The sequence below is a fragment of the Anser anser genome (assembly GCF_964211835.1).
Source record: "Anser anser genome assembly, chromosome: 5".
Taxonomy (NCBI): Eukaryota; Metazoa; Chordata; class Aves; order Anseriformes; family Anatidae; genus Anser; species Anser anser.
The window spans coordinates 44741718-44761185 of record NC_139725.1 but is presented as its reverse complement, the minus strand read 5'-3'; the positions used below and the strand labels follow the sequence as shown (position 1 = coordinate 44761185).

The following is a 19468-nucleotide window of genomic DNA, read 5'->3' as shown; positions in this document are numbered from 1 at the left end:
AACAGCTGCAGGATTATAACACAAATGCTTCATGCTTTGATCATAACTAGCAATAAGCTTTAAGCTAAAGGAAATCATTCTAGGACTTGTACATAACACCGTCTTCATACATTGAAAATTCATTCCTTTTGAAAGGAACCATTTGCGTTCACGTTATTTCCTCGGTAAGAAGGATCTTGCATATACTGTAACAAAGTGAAATCTTCACCACTGCCAGTCACACATGATGATCGGCAATTTATACCTATGATAAATTTAAAGATTACTTCTGCCAGCACCCTTCATTCATAACTGGTGATGTTCTGTTTTTCTGAACTCAAAATACAGGCCCAGTACAGCTCTGAGAGAGGCATCATGGCTTGGAAACCAGAAGCACTAGGCAGAATCCCATTCTGCTCTAGGACTCATTCCTAGTGCAGGTTAAGGAGGAATTGAATACAGATAAGATTTCCAATTTATATATATATATATATATATATGTGTGTGTGTGTGTGTGTGTACACACACACACACACATATATATATATAAAGATTTTTCTGAGTAAGAAGTGAGCAAAATTGAGACTGAATCCCATGGAACCATCACGTCATTGGATGGACCATACCTCATATGCTGTAACTGCAATATAGCAATGGGGGCATGCTGAATCAAGGCTCAGCGAAAGACTTAAAAAGTCAGATCCTGTATTTTGAATCATGGGTGGTAGAAAGCAGGAATATCACAAAGTGACTTTAATTTAGCACACTAGAACCAAAAAAAATCTAAGATATTTTCAAGGGTGGCAAAGCCAGCTCTTTGAGCTCTCTGAGTTCCTCATTTTGTTAAGAGCTCATCATCCCTTTCATCACCTAAATAAGGTTAGGCATCTGGCAGAATCCATATTTAAAGTTACCCACTGTCAGAAATAACTTAAAAGCCAGCATTCTGCAGTCTGAAAACACAGCTATTCATCCCAGTGCCTCAGTCGAACCTGACTTCTCCGTTCATTTGACGTCAGTTACAACACAACGTCCTTCTGTTCCAAGAACACAACTGATCTAAAAATTTCAGGAGCAAGGACTTAGTTAAGATAACGAATGTGTAAGTATCCCATGGAAAGCACATTTACCCCATGGTGACAGGAGAAGGGAATCAGCAGCAAGAATGGGAATCCACAGAGGATGGATCTACATGATTAAACTTGTCATATGCCTATCTCCCTCCCTCTTTGTCACCCTGCCTCTCTCCCTCTCTAAGCAACCTAGAAGACCTTGAGAAAAGCACTCGTACACATGCTGTTGAAGGAAGGAAAAAAACCACGAAGTCAGCTGCATAAAAGGGAGTATGCCTGGATCTGAGATATGGCAGGGGACAAGGAAATGCAAATGAAGCAGAGAAAGTAAACAACAATCAAACACAGAAAATAAAAGGAAGAAGGAAAGACTGAAAGTGCTGTATGTGAACAAGAAAAATACAGTTAATTGGAAAAACACCCTTCCCTACTGCAAATCACAGCAGTGGGAAAGTTGTGCAACCAGACCTCATGGTCTGGTAAGTTTCATGTTCTGAAATAGAAAGACTATTTAGCAAAGGTTGGTTTCCTGAAAAGCCAATAATCCACATAATGTACTCAAGAGAAACATTTCTCCTTAGGTGTACATATGGTCAGGTGTCTCCATCTGAAACGTAAATATTTTTATAAGGTTCTATGCCAATATGAACTTGAGTAGGAATGAATCTCAACAGCTGTGAAAAGCCTTTAGTTTCTGAGGACCCCTGGAAAATGAAAACAACAAACAAATCTGTTTGGCTACAACACCTCTTCTTCATGCTGCATCCATCTCACTGGACGTCAAAAATTGAACAGGAACTCCTGGGCGTGCATTCTGAAGACTGACGGGCAGTCAAACTTGTTGTCTGTTGGGTAAGAGGGTACCTCCTAATATGCTTCTGCCTATTCATGCCTGCTACACTGACAAAACAATTACCTATTAACATTTCCTTTGATTCCTCCATTTTTTTTCCCTTTTCTGTTAAGCCATAGAATGCCAGCTACACCAAAAAATGCAGATGACGTTCTGACACAAAGGTAATTGCTACCCGCCAACCCCTGGAATATGGAACAGGAATAGTTTAAATGGAAAATTACACCTGGTGCATTAGATAGGAACAGGAACATCGCCAGGTCATCACAGCTGCTGAACGGAAAAGGAGTTCATGAAGTTAAAGCCAAAAAAAAAGAAAACTTAATTCCATTGATATGTAAACTGTTGGGAAGTCTTGTTTCTATCTCAGATTGAAACAAGAACACTTTGTATTTTCTACCACAACAAAACCTGAGACTAAACCTGTGGCTTAGACACAAAATTTCAAGGTGATTAAGCTGATATCATAAGAGATATCATTTGTGGCTTCAGGACTATTGAACAGAGAGAAGTGTGAAGTGCTTCTGTCTTCTTACACGTAAGAGGGTTTACTCCTTTTCCACTGAAAAAAAGGAACTTTTTCTTAAGCTTCCACAAGATTCAGGAATAAATTATTTTGTATGCTGCAGTCTCTTCAGATGTTGGGAAACATACTCTCACTACGAAGTTTAAAGGGATAGACTTCTCAACACCATAGAAAATACCTCTCTAATACTGGTAGAATCAAAGATCTATTAATTTCTAATAAGCAGGTTTCCTTACTTACTTCCTGGGGATATAGAGCATTTGTATGTAATTGTACCATTAAGTTTTTCTTCATTATGTGTCGCCTAAGACCTAGCTTTCATTAAACTGATTTTCTGTTAGCATTGTTTAACCCACCACTTCTCTGTAATTCAAGCGGTATGTTCCCAATTACTATCTGGCCTCACCTCTTTGAGTCATTTTCCTGGGTTCTTCATAATTTTTCCTCCCTTTGCTACCAAAGCTATTCTCAGTCTCTTTAAAGATTTTCACTTGCATAGTTTTGATATTTTAACACCACCCGCATAGTCCTCAGCCTTTCAGCAGCCTCCAACATCGATTGCTCCCTTTTTACTTATGAAGTAATAGTAATAAAAAGATGTCAATAGCAATTTCATGTGTGGATCAACATCACAAAAGAGCCCTACCTGCTTTATAAAAATCAGAAACTATCCAGTAGAAGTTTCTGAAAAAGAGACCTACAAGAGGTATAAAAATTAGTATTTATAAAAGTACCTGCTAATCAGGCATGATCACTTCAGCCAGTACTCAAATTGGATCGATTTTGGCTTATAAAATGCCTAACTACTAAGGCACTTTGTAGTTTGATTTTTTTTTTTTTAGTTTAATTGAAATTCCAGAAAGACACTTTTTTTTTTTTTTTCCAAAGCCTAGGTTATAAAAACTAGTTTTCATCATCCAGTCTCACTCCTTAGTATTGACACTGAAGAATCCAAGTCAACTTTTCCGCCTTGTAAAGCTCTGAGGGTTTTCCATATCTCTATACACAACTGCTATTTGCTTGAAAGATCATTAACCATTTCAGGAAATCAACCTGCGCTCTTACAGATGTCCACAGAGATTGATACAGTCAAACCTCTCGGGTCAACAAAAACACCTTCATGGTTTGCCATGTCCTTCCTCAACCCAGACTTTCCCTCCAGAAGGACTGGGTTTTGTCATTCTCCTCAGTCCCAGAGGTGTGACTGCATCCAGTAAAAAGGCACCAAATGTTACATAAAGGCATCTTTCAGTCCAAAACAGTAATGGGAAGAAGAACCTTCTCTACCTTGCAGGTCAGCTTTGGTCAACTCAACTTTGTTAGCAAAAAAAAAAAAAAAAAAAACAAAGAAAAAAAAAGAAAAAGCAAAAACAATAAACAACAGGTTAGTATAAAGGCAGATAAACCAGGGTCACAACACTTTAAATAAACAAAAAGCAATTAGTATAACCATCACAGCCAATGTGCATAATAAACACATGCATGAAGGACAACACAGGGAACAAGGACACACAGGGACATGGCTACCTTAACCCATCACCACTGTAACAAAACAAAACTGATCAACAAATAACAAAACCACACGAGAGAGAGGCAACGTATTTCATTCACACACACAAGGTCACAATTTACAGAGTACAAAGAGAAAAATACCACATTCTTAACACCAATCCCTCAGCATTTACTGATAATTTGAGAGAGATTTTGTTTCATTTGAGAAATACTTAGAATCCATTTAAGTCAAAAATCTATTTGACTTTCAAATCATTAGTCAGGAATATTTTTGTTTCTACATGCAGACTCTGGAACTGAACATAAATCTCCCTTCACAAGAGCACAGATTGCCTTGAATCTTTGTCCACAGTGGATTTACTGCTAGAAAACCATAGGGGACTGACAATTCTGGAAGAAGATAACCTCTGTTCATTCCCAGAACTGAACTTGACACTGGATGGAAAGTGACAGTAAAAAAATTCCCCCTCACGAGCTGATATCTGCTCATGAATTTCAACACACTCTTAAGAAAGTCTGAATCAGCAGGCAAAGAGATAGCTCCTCAGGCTTCAGACCTGTGCAATCTTTGGCAATCTCATCAAAGCAATCAACAGAAATAACAGCAGTACAAGCTCATTCTTTCACCTCGGTGGGAATGATCTTTTTATTTGCATTCAAATCATAATCCACAAGGCAAAAAGAGAATCATAAAGCTACCAAGTCTGACTGACTGAAGACCAAAGTGAACGTGGTGAAAATTGAAAAGTATAAAAAAGCAAAGCAGAACAAAACAATACCACTAACGGTCTTCCATTTGGCACAGAAATATTTTTTTCCTTTTTTTTTTTTGTACACGGATAGTCCATTTTACAGGGAAGCCACATAGATTTTTGGTGTCTATACCTTGATTCTAAGTTTTCTTTTACAGCATGGAAAAAGCACAGGACAAAGATGGGAGTACAGGCAGCAGCTCCCAAATCCCTTGCCAACAAAGGTTACACATTTCTATTATACAGCACAATGGGAACAACAAAACACCAAATCACTGACCTCACTGATCAAAAGATGGATATTTAAGAAGTGCATACTCACCTTTGTAATGTTCTGTTCTTATAAAGTTCTAATATTAACTGCTGATACTGAAGAGAGATTGGTAGCTCTCCCTTTCACTCATTTTCTTACTTTACATTTACAACCCAATAAACCAGAACTGGCATTCCTGTACTTCCTATGAAGTTTAACGTTTTGAACCTTTGCTATTGTTTCACAGCCCATGAATGACTCAAGATTGCAATTACCTTCCCTCCTGAGCCAGACAGATTTTTCTTCCCACCTCTAGAGCTGCTCCACTACACAGAGCCATAAAATCCCCAGAGTTGTTTAAATAAAATGCAAAAACAAACAAGCAAACAACAACAAAAAGGGGAGGGGGGAGGGAATGAAATGTGGGAGAGGACAATTTTTCCCATTTCTCCATGCATCTTCCTTGACACGCGTTCTAAGAAAGTAATTTGTACATAAACAAGCACTTTTCCCAACTGCTCGGTTCCTTGTCTTCTTTGTAGCTGAGCAAGAACAAAGCCTGCATTTGTTCCATAATTCCAGTAACACTGTGACAATGGAATACAAAATCATAAAGAACAGTAGAGCTGTCAAACTATCATGGAGTAAATTAATGCTCCTCTCTTCAATGGACAAATTTTGATTCCACAGAGAAAAGTGAAGTATCACCATGTTGGAAGTTTCATTAATGAGTAGATGAAGGGTGAAATCCTTTTTGACACTATCCTGCTGTGAGATTTTAAGCGTGAGATTAGATTTTTTTTTTCCACACACTGCTTGGTATGCAAAATGTGTTTCAGATTATGCAGCCTGTGTCACTGACGCTTCTCATGCACTAGTGAATTCCAAAGGTTAACTATAATATTTCATGGAAAGTAGCACAAGATTATGATTTTAATGCAGGACCTGAAAGAGGATCAAATTATGAAAAAAAGTCCCCAAACATCTGGAGCAAAGTCACCACTTAGTTAAGTAATAATCACTCTCCTTTGTGAGATGTTATCAGCAGAACAGTTGAGGAAAGGCAAGGAGAGGAAGAAGCCATATCTCTACAGCACAAGAAGAAAAAATAAAATTCTTTAATCAGTGCTGTTAGGTGTGCTTGACTTTCTTTTGTGGGGAGAAAGGTGGAAATGAGAATATTTAGAAGGTGCACCTGAATTTCAGATAGCTCTAGTGCCTGTAGTAAGCCGCACAAGGCTCTCAATAAAAGAAAGAAAACATAAATGAACAAATGGGAAATTAGTAAAGAGGAGAAAACCCCAGCTGCAGTAAGTACTCACTAATATTTATCCACATTCAACCTTTTATGGAGTTTTCAAGATGTCTACATAGCTTCTTTCAGGACCAGTGAGGAAAAAGCAGTAAGTCACTGAGTCTTGACTTTTGTAGATGGAATAAATTCAAATTCATCCGTTCATTTAATAGGAAAACTAGGAATGAGATGCCTAGCAAAAGAAACTGATTTTAGGAATCTAGAATCAAGGAGGAGATGATTTGAAATTTCAATCGGTTTACTTTCTTGGAAGGAAAGAAGGTCACTTGGAACACCAACTTTTATCTTCCAACTTCCAGCATACATTCCACACAGTGCAGAAATCTTTTCTCTCAAGTTCTCCAGCATCACCCGTAATATTTGTCTGACAGAAATGGAAATAGCTTGTATTACTCAAACTCAACAGCTGCATAAGTATTGCCAACCACAACCTATAGGCTGCAGAGCTAGAGATTGAGAGAACCAAGTAGTGACAAAGGATTTGTCCTCAAATTGTAATGCTTAGCTCATGTCTAGGATCTTCCACCCACAGCTTAAATGTGCTCTGCAAGACACCGTTCAATTTCATACTTTCACAACATATAGATGAATATCATCTCTGTTTCATGGGTGGAGAGAGCAGTGCCCAAAGAAGGCAAAGTACACACTTGCATTTTCTAGTAGAAGTGGTTCACCAACACAAAGTCAGACTACTTCTTTGTCCTTTCTGAGAATTGACTTGTTCTCTTCAGAGTGCTCTGTAGCCTGAATTGCTCGTTTGCTGTTCTAGGGTAAACACTGAAGCCGGGATCATTTCAGTCTTAACTTCCCTACCTTTTGTACCTTTTCTGTCAGGCTCTCCCCACAACTCTTTTTTTTTTTGAGGTGGTGGCAGGGAAAAGGACCATCTTATACAAAAGACGGTGGTTAAATCTGCAATATCATGAGAGCTAAAGATACTCTATGTAAAAAAAAAATATTAAATAAATGTGGTGGTAAAATGTCAACCCAGAACAGATTTTACACAACAGGCAGCAAGAAGGTTTTTTGGCTTTGCTGAATATCTTCCAGGGAAACACAAGCTGCCATCATGGACATGACCAGACCTTCCCAAAAACAATGAAGAGCTGTCTGTTGTTCATGAGTAATCAGAAAGGAAGCAATTGCAAAAGAGCTGTAAAAACAGACTACCAAAAGAAAAAGCATGGGGTAGGATAGGCTTAAACTCCATGGACTCATTTGACATTTCAGACACTTTTGGATTTTTTCTCCCCTTCCGTCCTCAGGTAATCACCCATGAAATCCATTCTTTGCCAAAAAAGGTGGCCCTATACGACATCTCAACAAACAAAATAACAAAAAACACACTACACAGACAGTGTGGCAGCTATCATGTTGGCCAGCACACTGGTGACTGAGTGGTAGATTTCAAGATCTGAAAGCTCAAGTTTATACTGAACACAAGGAAACTGCATAGTGCGAAAGGAAGCTGACATTTCAGATAACAAACCTATGTCCTTTGTGGACAGGATAAAGAGGTCACTCAGCTGTGCTGCCGTAATCTAGTTCCATCATAGATAATTTCTTAATGAAATTGCAAGAGTAAAACTGGTAGGTGATAGACAGAAAGTAATTATTTTCTGTAGGTCTGAACTGTTCTTTTTGTTTGTTAAGCACTACTATACACTATTAAATACGAGACATTTTCAGTCTCCAGGATGCCTGCATTTCAGCTAATTACTCCTATACATTGCCTTACAATGCACTCGGATTCTCTAGATCCTAAAGAAATAACTCTCACATAAATATAATTTATCTTAAAAGTGCTTCCTGCTCCTGTTCAAATAAGAGCCCATCACTGGAACAGAGCAAACTGCAGAATGTGGTTCGCTTGTGCTTTGGCGCAGAGCAAGGCTGAATTATCCTCCTGCACATAACAGGAACAATGTAGCCAAGAAAGTTCAATGGCCTGCTCAAAAGCATGTAATGGGGATGGTGGTAGAACCTAGACAATAAACCACATTATTTTTCTGTAAGACTTCGGGAAATTTAATTGGAATAGGGTACACAAATACATGAATAGAGATAACAAATGCAAACAGGATGCAACGAGGTCACCCATTTGTAGTGGAGTACTCATGTTGGGTGGACAGTGCTATCTCCTGACCTACATCTCACATGCTTGTACTCCCTAGGTTTCTTTCCTCTGCAACAAAGCTGAGCATTAGCAGAATGCAAAGCTGCAACAGAATTTCAAAGCTGCAACAAAGACAAGCATTAGCAAAAATCTTTCTCATACCACATCTGGAAAGCAAGATTCACATGTGAGGATGGAAAAACATTCCTTTAATGCTGTACTCCTCATGTATGTTCTCCCCCACTGTCTTTCATGATGAAATAACATGTCCTACAATTAACACAGCATAACTATTGACCCAAAAGGCCTGCAACTGTTTATTCCAAACACATTTAACACGAGACAGCAGGAGCTGCTCAGAACTTCAGCCCTTCAGGATGTTAAGACTACACACCCAAGATCATTTCAGACAGAAATGAAATAATGAGACTTAAATAAGAATCCAACAGGCTTAAAGTTTTTCCTTCTTTAGAGGAAGGGGAGATAGATATGCTTTTCAGGGGCAACTGTTAGAACAGTCAGTGGCAGGCAGTAGTCAAGAGGTGAGATGAAGCCATGGGGACTGCTGTGATTCAAAACTCAAATGAAACAGCTTTCTGGTGACCTATTTCTCAGTTTTTAGTAATCCTAAATATGTTGGCAAAGAGAACGCCTTCTTCTTCAACATTTCGCTTGGCACTGAGCGTGGACCAGTCAAGGAAATAACATGGGCATTGCTTTACAAGAAAAGTTCTAGCAAAGCAGAATGAAGGCCATCATTGACCTTCCCATCCATTTTTTTTATATTTCTAGCTGCCTCCAACTTTGAATCTTGTTTCATGCACTTTAGAAGAGAAGGGAAATTCACATTCCTGGCATTTTTAAGAGTGAACTGATCTCCACGTTCAGACAGCAGCTCTGCAGGTACCAGATAGGTACACAGACAAAATAAGTGCCACATTACACATTCTGGGAGTGTCACTGATATTATGCAACCTGAATAATAGGACAGTAAAGCAAAGAACTGCACTGGGTACAAGGAGAAAGAAACCCAATAGCTCTAATAGTGGTGCCAAGTCTTCTGGGAAAACATCATCATTCTGTTCCAGAGGCACACACAGAACATGTTCATCTAATGAAATGTCCTCTGAAGGAGAAAGACTAGTAGAGATAATATGCAGGCTATACAGCCAGATTATGCTAGTTTTAAATAGAAGAATTACCAGAAATCACTAACATTAAAGGAGAGCTTTCAGTGCACTGAAGGTAATCAGAAATGATTTTCAAAAACCCCAAATGGTGTTGTTTTTTTTCCCTTGAACCTCATAAATAACTACACGGAAAAGATGCATTTCTTCTTTTAGCACTTTAGCTCAGCTACAAATGGGCAAAACCACAAGTTCTGTTATACTATGCTCACTTCCACAAGGAACAGTGTGGTTAACACACTCAAAAGCAGCAAAAAGGCAGAAAAAAGAACAGCCTAAAGCTATGCAGAACTTACCAATACTGTGAAATTGAAGTTGATACTGAGTGGGCTCTTATGACAAAATTCTCACAAACCAAAGCATTATTGTGGGAGTGCGGCAGTAGGGCTGAAACACAGGAGCTTCCAGCCAACCAGAGGACCCAGAGACAATGAAGGGGTTCGATTTAACTCAAGAACCAATCTGATGTTTTATGAGTACTCAAAGATGGCTCTAAGATGATACTTTCAGTCCTAGGAAGGGACAGTCTTGACAAGTGTCTATATTTCAAAGTGATGTAACCTGAAATCTTGACATGGTAAGGAAATAAGTAAATTCATTTCATGAAGTCCTCTCTGTGAGCACCAGTCAGGGACATGTGTCTTAGCAAACATGCACACCACACCCCTCTCCTGTTAAAACTATCTTCCTCTACTGACCAGTAGCAAACAAAGCAGATGGATATTCAGTTGAACTAGACATAATGGTCGCTTTCAGTTAACCCAACCAACAGAACCTTGATTTTTTTGGATGCCAAGTAATCCACACGCTATGGGAATTGGTAAGCATATTCCTGAGTTACTGCGGCTGATGTTGATGTTCTTTAAAAAAACAGGAACTAAACAAGAACAATAAATTATTTAAAGAAACATCAAGAAATCACTGCTATTTACATGCTTCAAGAAGGCACAGAGCACATCTGTTTCCATATCAGCCAGAAGAGAGAAAGTATGGAAAAAAAATAAAAAAAACTTTTCCAGACAGTAGAGATAACGCTGGAGGAATAGCCTCCAGTGCTTTCATTGAAAGCCCACTTCCTCAAAAATGAACTACTGTTATGGTCTGATCTTCAACTAGCAGTTACAAATTCCACCTTCCATTTCCCCTGCCTCTACTTGGTCTCAAAATAATTCTTTCTGCAAATGCCAAAAGAGCCCTCTGAAGCACTACTGAATTGCAGACTCAGAACATCTTTCAAAGCATTTAAAAAGTATTATGAAGTTAATGAACAGCTCTGAGAAAAGCACATATAAAGAGCTGTCCATCTCAGTACCATCCTTTCCACTACTGGAGGTACCACTTCATGGGTGATTGAATAGGCAAGAGAAAAACTGCTAATGATGAGGTCTACAGAGACAGAGGCTAGCTATCCTCAACTGCATTTGGGAGCACAGATTGCAGTGAAGGATGTCATGATGAAAGCCAACTAACAAAACAGACAATAAAGTGGATAACTAGATGCACAGGAGGCAGCAGTGAAGTAAGAGAGTACAGGAGAGAGGAACTTCTCTGAAATCGGTTGTACCTTCGCATCCACGCTCAATCTGCCCACTGCGGTGCAAAGCGTCATTGATTAGATCAGGCAGACGCCCGTTCAAGTCCACAGATGCTAGACAGCCCTGAAATCCATCACGTGAGGCCACTAGCTTTGGGAGGTTGCTATACATGCCTTGAGCTAGGCCAGCAATGTAGAGGTCACCTGGAGGAGAAAAGGTGAAACATAGAAGAAGAAAGTTACATACGTTTTAAACAGGCTTTTCCCCACATCCTACATGAATATAGTGAGCTGAACATCTGTTTAGGAAAGGTTAAAAGCAAAGTAGGTTATTTTACAGGCCCAGAAGTCATTTCTGACTCTTTACTGTGCAAAGATGATGTTTCAGTGGTGCCCTTAAACTACATCCAAGTACAACTGAAACTTAACCTAACCTAAAGCATCATTTTCTACTCTCATCCTTACAGAACTCTGTATGCAACATCACTTTAATGTAAAATAGTAGCAATTATGAACTTATTTCCCTTACAGGGTGTGCAAGTATTACTTAATCTGAGCTTGATCTCGGTTTTAAACTAAAAGAGGGTAGATTTGGATTAGAGGTTAGAAGGATGTTTTTCACTTAGGGTGGTGAGGCACTGGAACAGAGAGGTTGCCCAGAGAGGCTGTGGATGCCCCATCCCTGGAGGTGTTCAAGACCAGGTTAGATGAGGCCCCGAACAACCTGATCTAGTGGGTGGCGTCCCTGCCTAGGGCAGGGGGTTTGGAACTAGATGATCCTTGAGGTCCCTTCCAACCCAGGCCATTCTATTATTCTGAACCATATGTGGCCTGCTCATTGACTTTGCCAATGTGCTTTCCCATCAGCACTAGTGCCCTATATTCCACAGTCCTGGGCTTCCAACAGTTTTAACGTCTGCACACACAGACGCACACTGCCAATCATTGTAGCATCCTATTTCATCACCTATCACCCCTCAATGCAAGACACATGCTGTAAACAGCTGTACTTCTCCAGGATCTCCTCTGTTTCTAACAAAAACATAATTGTATCTTAACTAGAGAAAACTGTAGATTGACCAATTTGAGGAAAAAACAACAGCAAAAACAAAATATGACGACCTATTCTGCTACAGGAAGTTGCCAAACAGAAAAAGAGAAAAATGGAATTGAAATCCAAAAATCAGCAAATTCCAGATTTACTGTTCTGAAACCCATGATTTCTATTAGCTCTTTCGTGTACTGGTTAAGACTTGCCAGAATAAAGGGGATGAAGGAAAACATCCTTCTTTTTGAATTTACCTTTAAGATCCAGATTTTTGGCACCGTTGATAACCTGAGTGACCACCTTAGTATCCACCTTTAGGCTGTGTGTATTACTGTTATCTCTGGTGATGACAACATTGTGCCATTGGTTGTCATTGAGAGGACGGTCACTGTTGCCTTTGATAACATTAGGTCCATTTCCAAGGTCAAACACATAATGTATATACCTGTAAGCGTAGTAAAAAACAGTTAAAATTCTGTAACAAATCTAGCACTACTGATGAGGGCTAGAGATGATAAAAAATAGCCTAAGCAAGTCACGAAGTGAAGTGTCTCTGCATTAGAAAGTTCTAGTCAGCCAAAGTTTAAGCCACCGATTTGAAAAAGTACGGTTCTTTCTACAAAAAAAGTAGAAGAATTTGTATTTTGAGAAGATGACACTTGAAGTAATCAGATTCTAATAATAAAATATTCCTCTTTTTCATAAAGTTCTTGCAGATCCACAAGAACTTTTGACTATGCACATAATTATTTTTAAAAACAGGTAAGATCAATAGATGTAGCGAAGAACAACACTAGACACGCTTATTTAGGGCACCTATTCCCCAGATTCTGAGTTTTGAATAACCCCCTTAAAAAGTTAATTGGGAAACTCACTCAAAATACTGTACTAAAATTCACATGAGAGCATAGGCTTATTCAAACAGCTGCAAAACAATTAGCACATCTTTTGGCAAAATATAAAGACCCTAACAAAGACTGAAGTCATGAGAGTGTTACCCTGAATTATTTATACAGTTCAAACACAGAAATCCACCTGAGGACAGAGAGAAATATTCTTTTTAGAAAAGAAACAGCAAAATTAAACCCTCCACAGAGCCAGGAGCTCATGACTCTTTTTAAGTTATTACTCAATGTCCCAGAAACACATGCAAAGTTAAAAATGAAAAAATGAAACAAACTGAACATTAGTTCCTTAGTTATACTGAAATAAACAGGACTAGTAAAGCCTATTCATGGAATTCATGTTTGCTGTATCTAGATGAGTACAAGATAAACATTTATTCAACTAACAAAGGTGCTTTTGTTTTTAAAGCCATTGACCTTGCCAAAAGAATACAGTTGTTCAAAAGTAAGCTGAGTTTGCTTTTTCTTGAGCATCACCAGAAGAAAAACAAGAAAAATTTGGAAGCCCAGAAGATTTTTTTCCCCCTTCAGTGGAGGTGGCAGAAATGCACCAGGTCTGTTGCAGGGGAAGAGGGGAAGAAGAGGAAAAAAAAAGAAGACTCAGAACCCTGGGCACATTTCCTCCTCTGTGCTGCTCTGCAAGGTTAACAAGACAAAATGTTAGCATAACCAAATCTAAAGGAGTTGAAAGTTCAGTATTTCATGCTGTAAAAAGTGAATCTCCCTAAGTCACAGAGGGGAAGCCAATGGGGAGTCCCTTAAGCTACAGTGTTTACATCCAACTGCTTTGTCATAAACCTCAGCAAACAGAAAGTATGTGAGATGAATTTGTCTTCATGCAAGTATTTTAAGCTTATCTTTAACATGGAACCCTGGTAGAAAACAACGGAATGTTCACTTACCCCTTGACTAGTTCAACTGCAATGAAGTCATTTCCATCACCGCTGTTAAAGAGGATGAAACCATCAGCTGAAGTGGTCTTGAACTGAAAGAAGAGGTGCATCGATGTGTAAGCCTGCAAGGTGGCCAAGCTCAGGTAGCTACTCTTGGTCTTGAACGTCACAGGGTCAGCTATAATGTTGCGGAGACCAAAGCGTGCCTTCAGCTCACAATAGTCAATGTCACCATTCTTGCAGAGGTCAATGTAAAGCATCCCATTGAACATGAGGCTTTGGAGGTGGCCAATGAAGCTGGAAGGGATGACAGAGATGTAACGTTTCTCCGTCATGATCCCTGTCTCAATGTTGTGGAACTCCAAACGTGTGTGATCACCAACCATTGTGCCTGAAGAACAGAAACAAGGAACAGGCAGAAAGCCCAGAGATCAGTAACAGGTTATACAGAATCATAAATTCAGTTAGGTTGGAAAAGACCTCTAAGATCATCAAGTCCAACCATTAACATAAGGCTGACGACTCTACCACTAACCATATCCCTAAGCACCACATCTACATCTTTTGAATACCTCCAGTGATGGTGACTCAACTACTTCCTTGAGCAGCCTTGTTCCAATGACTCACAGCTCTTTCAGTGAAGAAATTTTTCCAAATATCTAACCTAAAAATCCCTTGGCACAACTTGAGGTCATTTTCTCTGTCCTATCACTTATTCTTTGGGAGAAGACACCAACCCCCACCTCACTACAACCCCCTTTCAGGTAGTTGTAGAGAGAAATAAGATCTCCCCTAAGCCTTCTTTCCTCTAGGCTAAATAACCTCAGTTCCCTCAGCTGCTCCCCATAAGACCTGTTTTCTAGACCCTTCACCAGCTTTGTTGCCCTTCTTTGGACGTGCTCCAGCACCTTGATGTCCTTCTTGTAGTGAGGGACACAGAACTGAACACAGTATTTGAGGTGCAGCCTCACCTGAGCCAAGTACAGGGGGACAATCGCTTCCCTAGTGCTGCCGGCCACGCTACTTCTGATAAAAGCAAGAATACCTTCTTGGCCACCTGAGTACACTGCTAGGTCAAATTCAGCTGACTATCAACCCAGACCCTCTTCCACCAGGCAGCTTTCCAGCCACTCTTCTCCCAGCCTGTTGTGTTGACCTCCAGTATCCAAACTAATAGCAGTACTAACGTAATCCTACATGAGAAAAATTGGACAGGAGTCTTGGTGGAAAGACTTGAGCGTACTAGCCACCAAAACCTGGCAGATGGGGTAAAACAGGACTGAAGGGCCATGGATAGTCAGCCCTGTATTTCTCCCTGTGCTACATAGGCTTCATTGCCTGCCAAGAAAAGTAGATCTCTCCCTTAAAGCCTGAAGTGACCTACCCAATCCAATGGTCCATCTGCCAAACAATTCAGACCCTTTTGAAATAACCCATACAAGTGCATTGTCTGAAAATACTCAATAAACAAAGATTAAGATTTAAAAAAGCAGAATAAGAATAGTCAATAAACCCAATAACACGTACTCTGTTGTCCTCCTGAAGCCTGATGTTATTTCTCTTGTTTTAAAGTTCCCTGCCCAGCAGTACAGCAGGAAGGAAACATGCAAGATTGCAACAGGTAAAAAGCCCGATAAATATTAAATCATCAATTTAGCTCCTGGGTTATTCATCATATTGTGATGGATTTTAGCCTCTCAGTTAAAACATTTGAGATAGCTTAACAAAACATCTCAGAGTACCATTGAAGCAGATTTAAATGCTTCAGTAAGCATGCTAGGCATCAGTACATACACAGAGCCCACACATACAGATGAAATACGAAGTATGCTAAAAGACTAGAGTACAAAGACAAGCTGAGTGACATCAGAATGAAAACCATGACAAACATAACGTTATTTCAGTACTCTGTACTTCTTCATTAAGGTAGTTTTAACCACTTGGTCACACAAACAAATATCCTTTCTACACAGACCTTGTGCCATTTAGCATACAACAAGAATAATATTCAAATCATCAACATTTACTCAACACTTAATTCTTTTCTCCACATTCAGTCTACGTCCATTATTCAGACTCTGCTACAAAGCAGAGTTATTTTTTCCATGAGAGTTCCTGTGGTGCGGTTCTGGGTTTACACGTCTAGCTGTCAGCAGCAGGGTCAGGGCTGAAGGGGCACCCACCATGAGGAGAAGCCAGAGGCCTCAGGCCAGACATGGCCGGCTCCAGACAGCTGCAACAAGCACCCCCAGCCCCACAAGACTCAGCTGAGCCAAGCTGGTGGCACCTCAGAGAAAAGATGCTTAAGAAAGGGCAAAATACCATATGCAAGCAAGGAGCAAGGAAAGAAAAGAGCAAGAAACAGCCCTGAAAACACCAAGGTCCAGGAAGAAGGAAGGGGATGAGGTGCTACAGGTGCTGGAGCAGATCGGCCTGCAGCCCATGAAGGGCCATGCCCGAGCACATGCCCACACAGCAGCCACAGGGACTCCACAAAGCAGCAGGTGGAGGCGCTCAGGGGGAACCACGACCTGTGGAGAACCCACACTGGAACAGATTTTCCTGTCAGCTAGAGAGGAGGACCCATACTGCAGCAGCTTGTGAAGGACTGCAGCCTGTGGGAAAGACCCACACGGGAGCAGGGGAAAAGTGCGAGGAGGAGGGAGCGGCAGAGAGGAACTGACCACAACCCCCGGTTACCAAGTCGGGAAGAAAGGAGTGAAGTTGAACCTGAGAAAAGGAGGGGGTGGGGGAAGGCATTCGAGTTTTGTCTCTTTCTCACCATCCAAGTAAATTTATAATTGGCAATAAATTAATTTCCCCCAAGTTAAGTCTGTTTTGCCCATGACAGTAATTGCTGATTTCCCTCTCTCTCGAACTACTCTCAGCCTGTTTTCTCCCATCCTGTCAAGGAGGGGGAATGAGAGCATGGCTGGGTGGGCGCCTGGCAGCTGGCCACAGCCAGCCCACCACAGGTGTTGAGCAGTACAGTGTGCAAGTTATACTCTAATAATCTTCTTTGAAAACTCCTGCAAGACTCAGGGATGTTATTTCCAATTTTATATACACAAAGCTGAGGAAGAGAGGTCAATATATAAATAGTTCTGGATCTCAGGAAATATGTTGCATCAAATTTGGTGGCATTCATAAGAACTTCACAGCTCTCATTGGTTATGAGGGTCACCACTTCTAGAAATAATGCCCGGAATCCCAAATGTTGAGTAACTTTTTGTAGCCTTCCATAGTAACTCTAAAGCAGACAGATCAACTCATCCAGGCAATATTCAGACACCTTACGTAGAGGTCCCTTCCCTCTTTTTACCATGCTGTCTCTTTCAATACTGACTTTTCAAAGTGGATCTTAAAAACAAGCCTCTCTTTTACTACAATAGCCCTACATCAATCCTTTTGCTATATTGTACTTTTCAATATCCGCAGGGAAGCAAAATTGGAAAAAGCACAGGAGCAAGTATGAAATTAGGTATTACCATAAAGCATACAAGCACAGATACACATGCTTTTAGCATTTCCTTCTTTTGCATATTTATCTGAGTAACTTTCTAACATTCTACTAACGTAATTAGCAAAGAACAGGTAGCAAAGAGCAGGTTCGAGACCGCCTGCTGAAACTGAACACGTAACAAGTCTATGGGGGCAGACGACATGCATCCCAGGGTCCTGAGGGAACTGGGCTAATGTAGCTGCGAAGCTTCTCTCCATATTTGAAAAGTCCTGGCAGTCAGGTGAAGTTCCTGGTGACTGGGAAAAGGGAAACATCACTCCCATTTTTAAAAAGGGTAGAAAGAAGGATCCAGGGAACTACAGACCGGTGAGACTCACCTCTGTGCCTGGAAAGATCACCGAACAAATCCTCCTGGAAGCAATGTCAAGGCACATGCCAGACAAGGAGGTGATCTGTGACAGCCATCATGGCTTCACCAAGGGTAAATCCTGTCAGACCCATCTGGTGGCCTTCTATGACAGAGTGACTGCATCAGCTGACAAGGGAAGACTGACCCATGTCATCTACCTGGATCTCTGCAAGGCCTTTGATATAGTCCCGTGTGACAACCCAATCTACAAATTGGAGAGAGATGGATTTGAAGGGTGGACCATTCAATAAAAAAGAAATTGGCTTGAAGGTCGCACCCTGAGAGTGGTGGTCAATGGCTCTGTGTCCGGGTGGAGGCCGGTGACAAGTGGTATCTGTCACAGGTCTGTCCTGGGACCAGTACTGCTATCAATGACATAGACATCTTCATCAATGACATAGACAATGGGACCAAGCACACCCTCAGCAAGTTTGCAGATGACACTAACCTGAGTGGTGCGGTTGATACAACAGAAGGAAAGGATGCCATCCAAAGGGACCTGGGCAAATTTGAGAAGTGCACCCATGTGAACCTGATGAGGTTCAACAAGTCCAAGTGAAAGGTGCTGCAGCTGGGCTGGAACAATCCCAAACAGAAGTACAGACTAGGAGAAGAGCTCACTGAGATCAGCCCTGCGGAGAAGTACTCGGGGGTTCTGGTGGATGAAAAGCTTGACATGAATCAGCAGTGTGCACTTCCAGCCCAGAAGGCCAACTGCATCCCATGCTGCATCAACAGAGGAGTGGCAGGCAGGTTGAGGGAGGTGATTGCCTCCCTGACTACAGCAGAGGGGTTGTAACAAGGTGATCTTGAAGGTCCCTTCCAACTGAAGCCATTCTATGATATGATTCTGTTCTATGGTTCTAATTACTGGACAGGTAACTTAATTTTAGAAGGTTTTCCAAAGGACACAAAGCTTAGGCAGCCACACTACCTGTTGGTGGTTCTCCTCCTCCAATAACATTTTAGCACTCTGGTGAAGTTCCACCAGGTTTAAGAAAAACAAAGTTCAAAAATATATAAGCACATACTAGTTTTGTGAAAAACTGACACAGATAAAGACCTGAATTAATGGTTCCAGTAGGCTACAGACAGGAAGAATTTATCAATAATATCCTGCATTATTGCATCTGCTGGTCAATTAGTGTATACACATAACTTGACTATTCACTGCAGGAGGTATATCCGAGTCACTGGGACTATACCTGAGTCTCACTGATCGCCATACCTCAGCTCTGGGAAAATTCTCTTTTTCATTTCCCCAAGACAGATCCACTGGGGTTTAGAAGTTCTCTCATCTTCTCTACTATCTCCTGAAGTCTCCTGCTGTTTCTTACCTAAATAGTTCCCAGGCATTAGAAATAAATAAATAATAAAAAAAAAAACACACCACCATACTGATAGGCCTTTTGTGAATTTTCCTGTTTGCAACATCTTTTTCCATTGAGGATAAAAGTAAAGCTGGAAATGTTTATAAGATACTTGGATGATACATCCTGAATTTTGGTATATAAAGAGTTAGATTAAGTGAACTGATAGTCTGTCTTGCTTAGGCCCTGTTGAACATTACATATTTAACTCGCCTCTCATGATCAAATACAAAGTGCATATATACTTGATACTTCACAAAAACTTGATCACATTTGGACA

At 40.5% G+C, this 19468-nt stretch overlaps 1 protein-coding gene across 7 annotated transcripts in view; it reads right to left on the bottom strand.

Annotated features, from left to right (window-relative positions):
* NRXN3 (neurexin 3) overlaps positions 1 to 19468 on the bottom strand; it is a 940418-nt gene that overhangs the window by 541148 nt on the left and 379802 nt on the right. For all 7 annotated transcript variants that reach the window (XM_083837468.1, XM_083837465.1, XM_083837469.1 and 4 more), the window contains 3 exons: positions 13956 to 14337; positions 12403 to 12593; positions 11131 to 11304 (listed from right to left, as the gene is read on the bottom strand). In XM_083837468.1, the coding sequence (XP_083693594.1) occupies positions 11131 to 11304; positions 12403 to 12593; positions 13956 to 14337 (747 nt within the window). The remainder of the gene's footprint in view (positions 1 to 11130; positions 11305 to 12402; positions 12594 to 13955; positions 14338 to 19468) is intronic.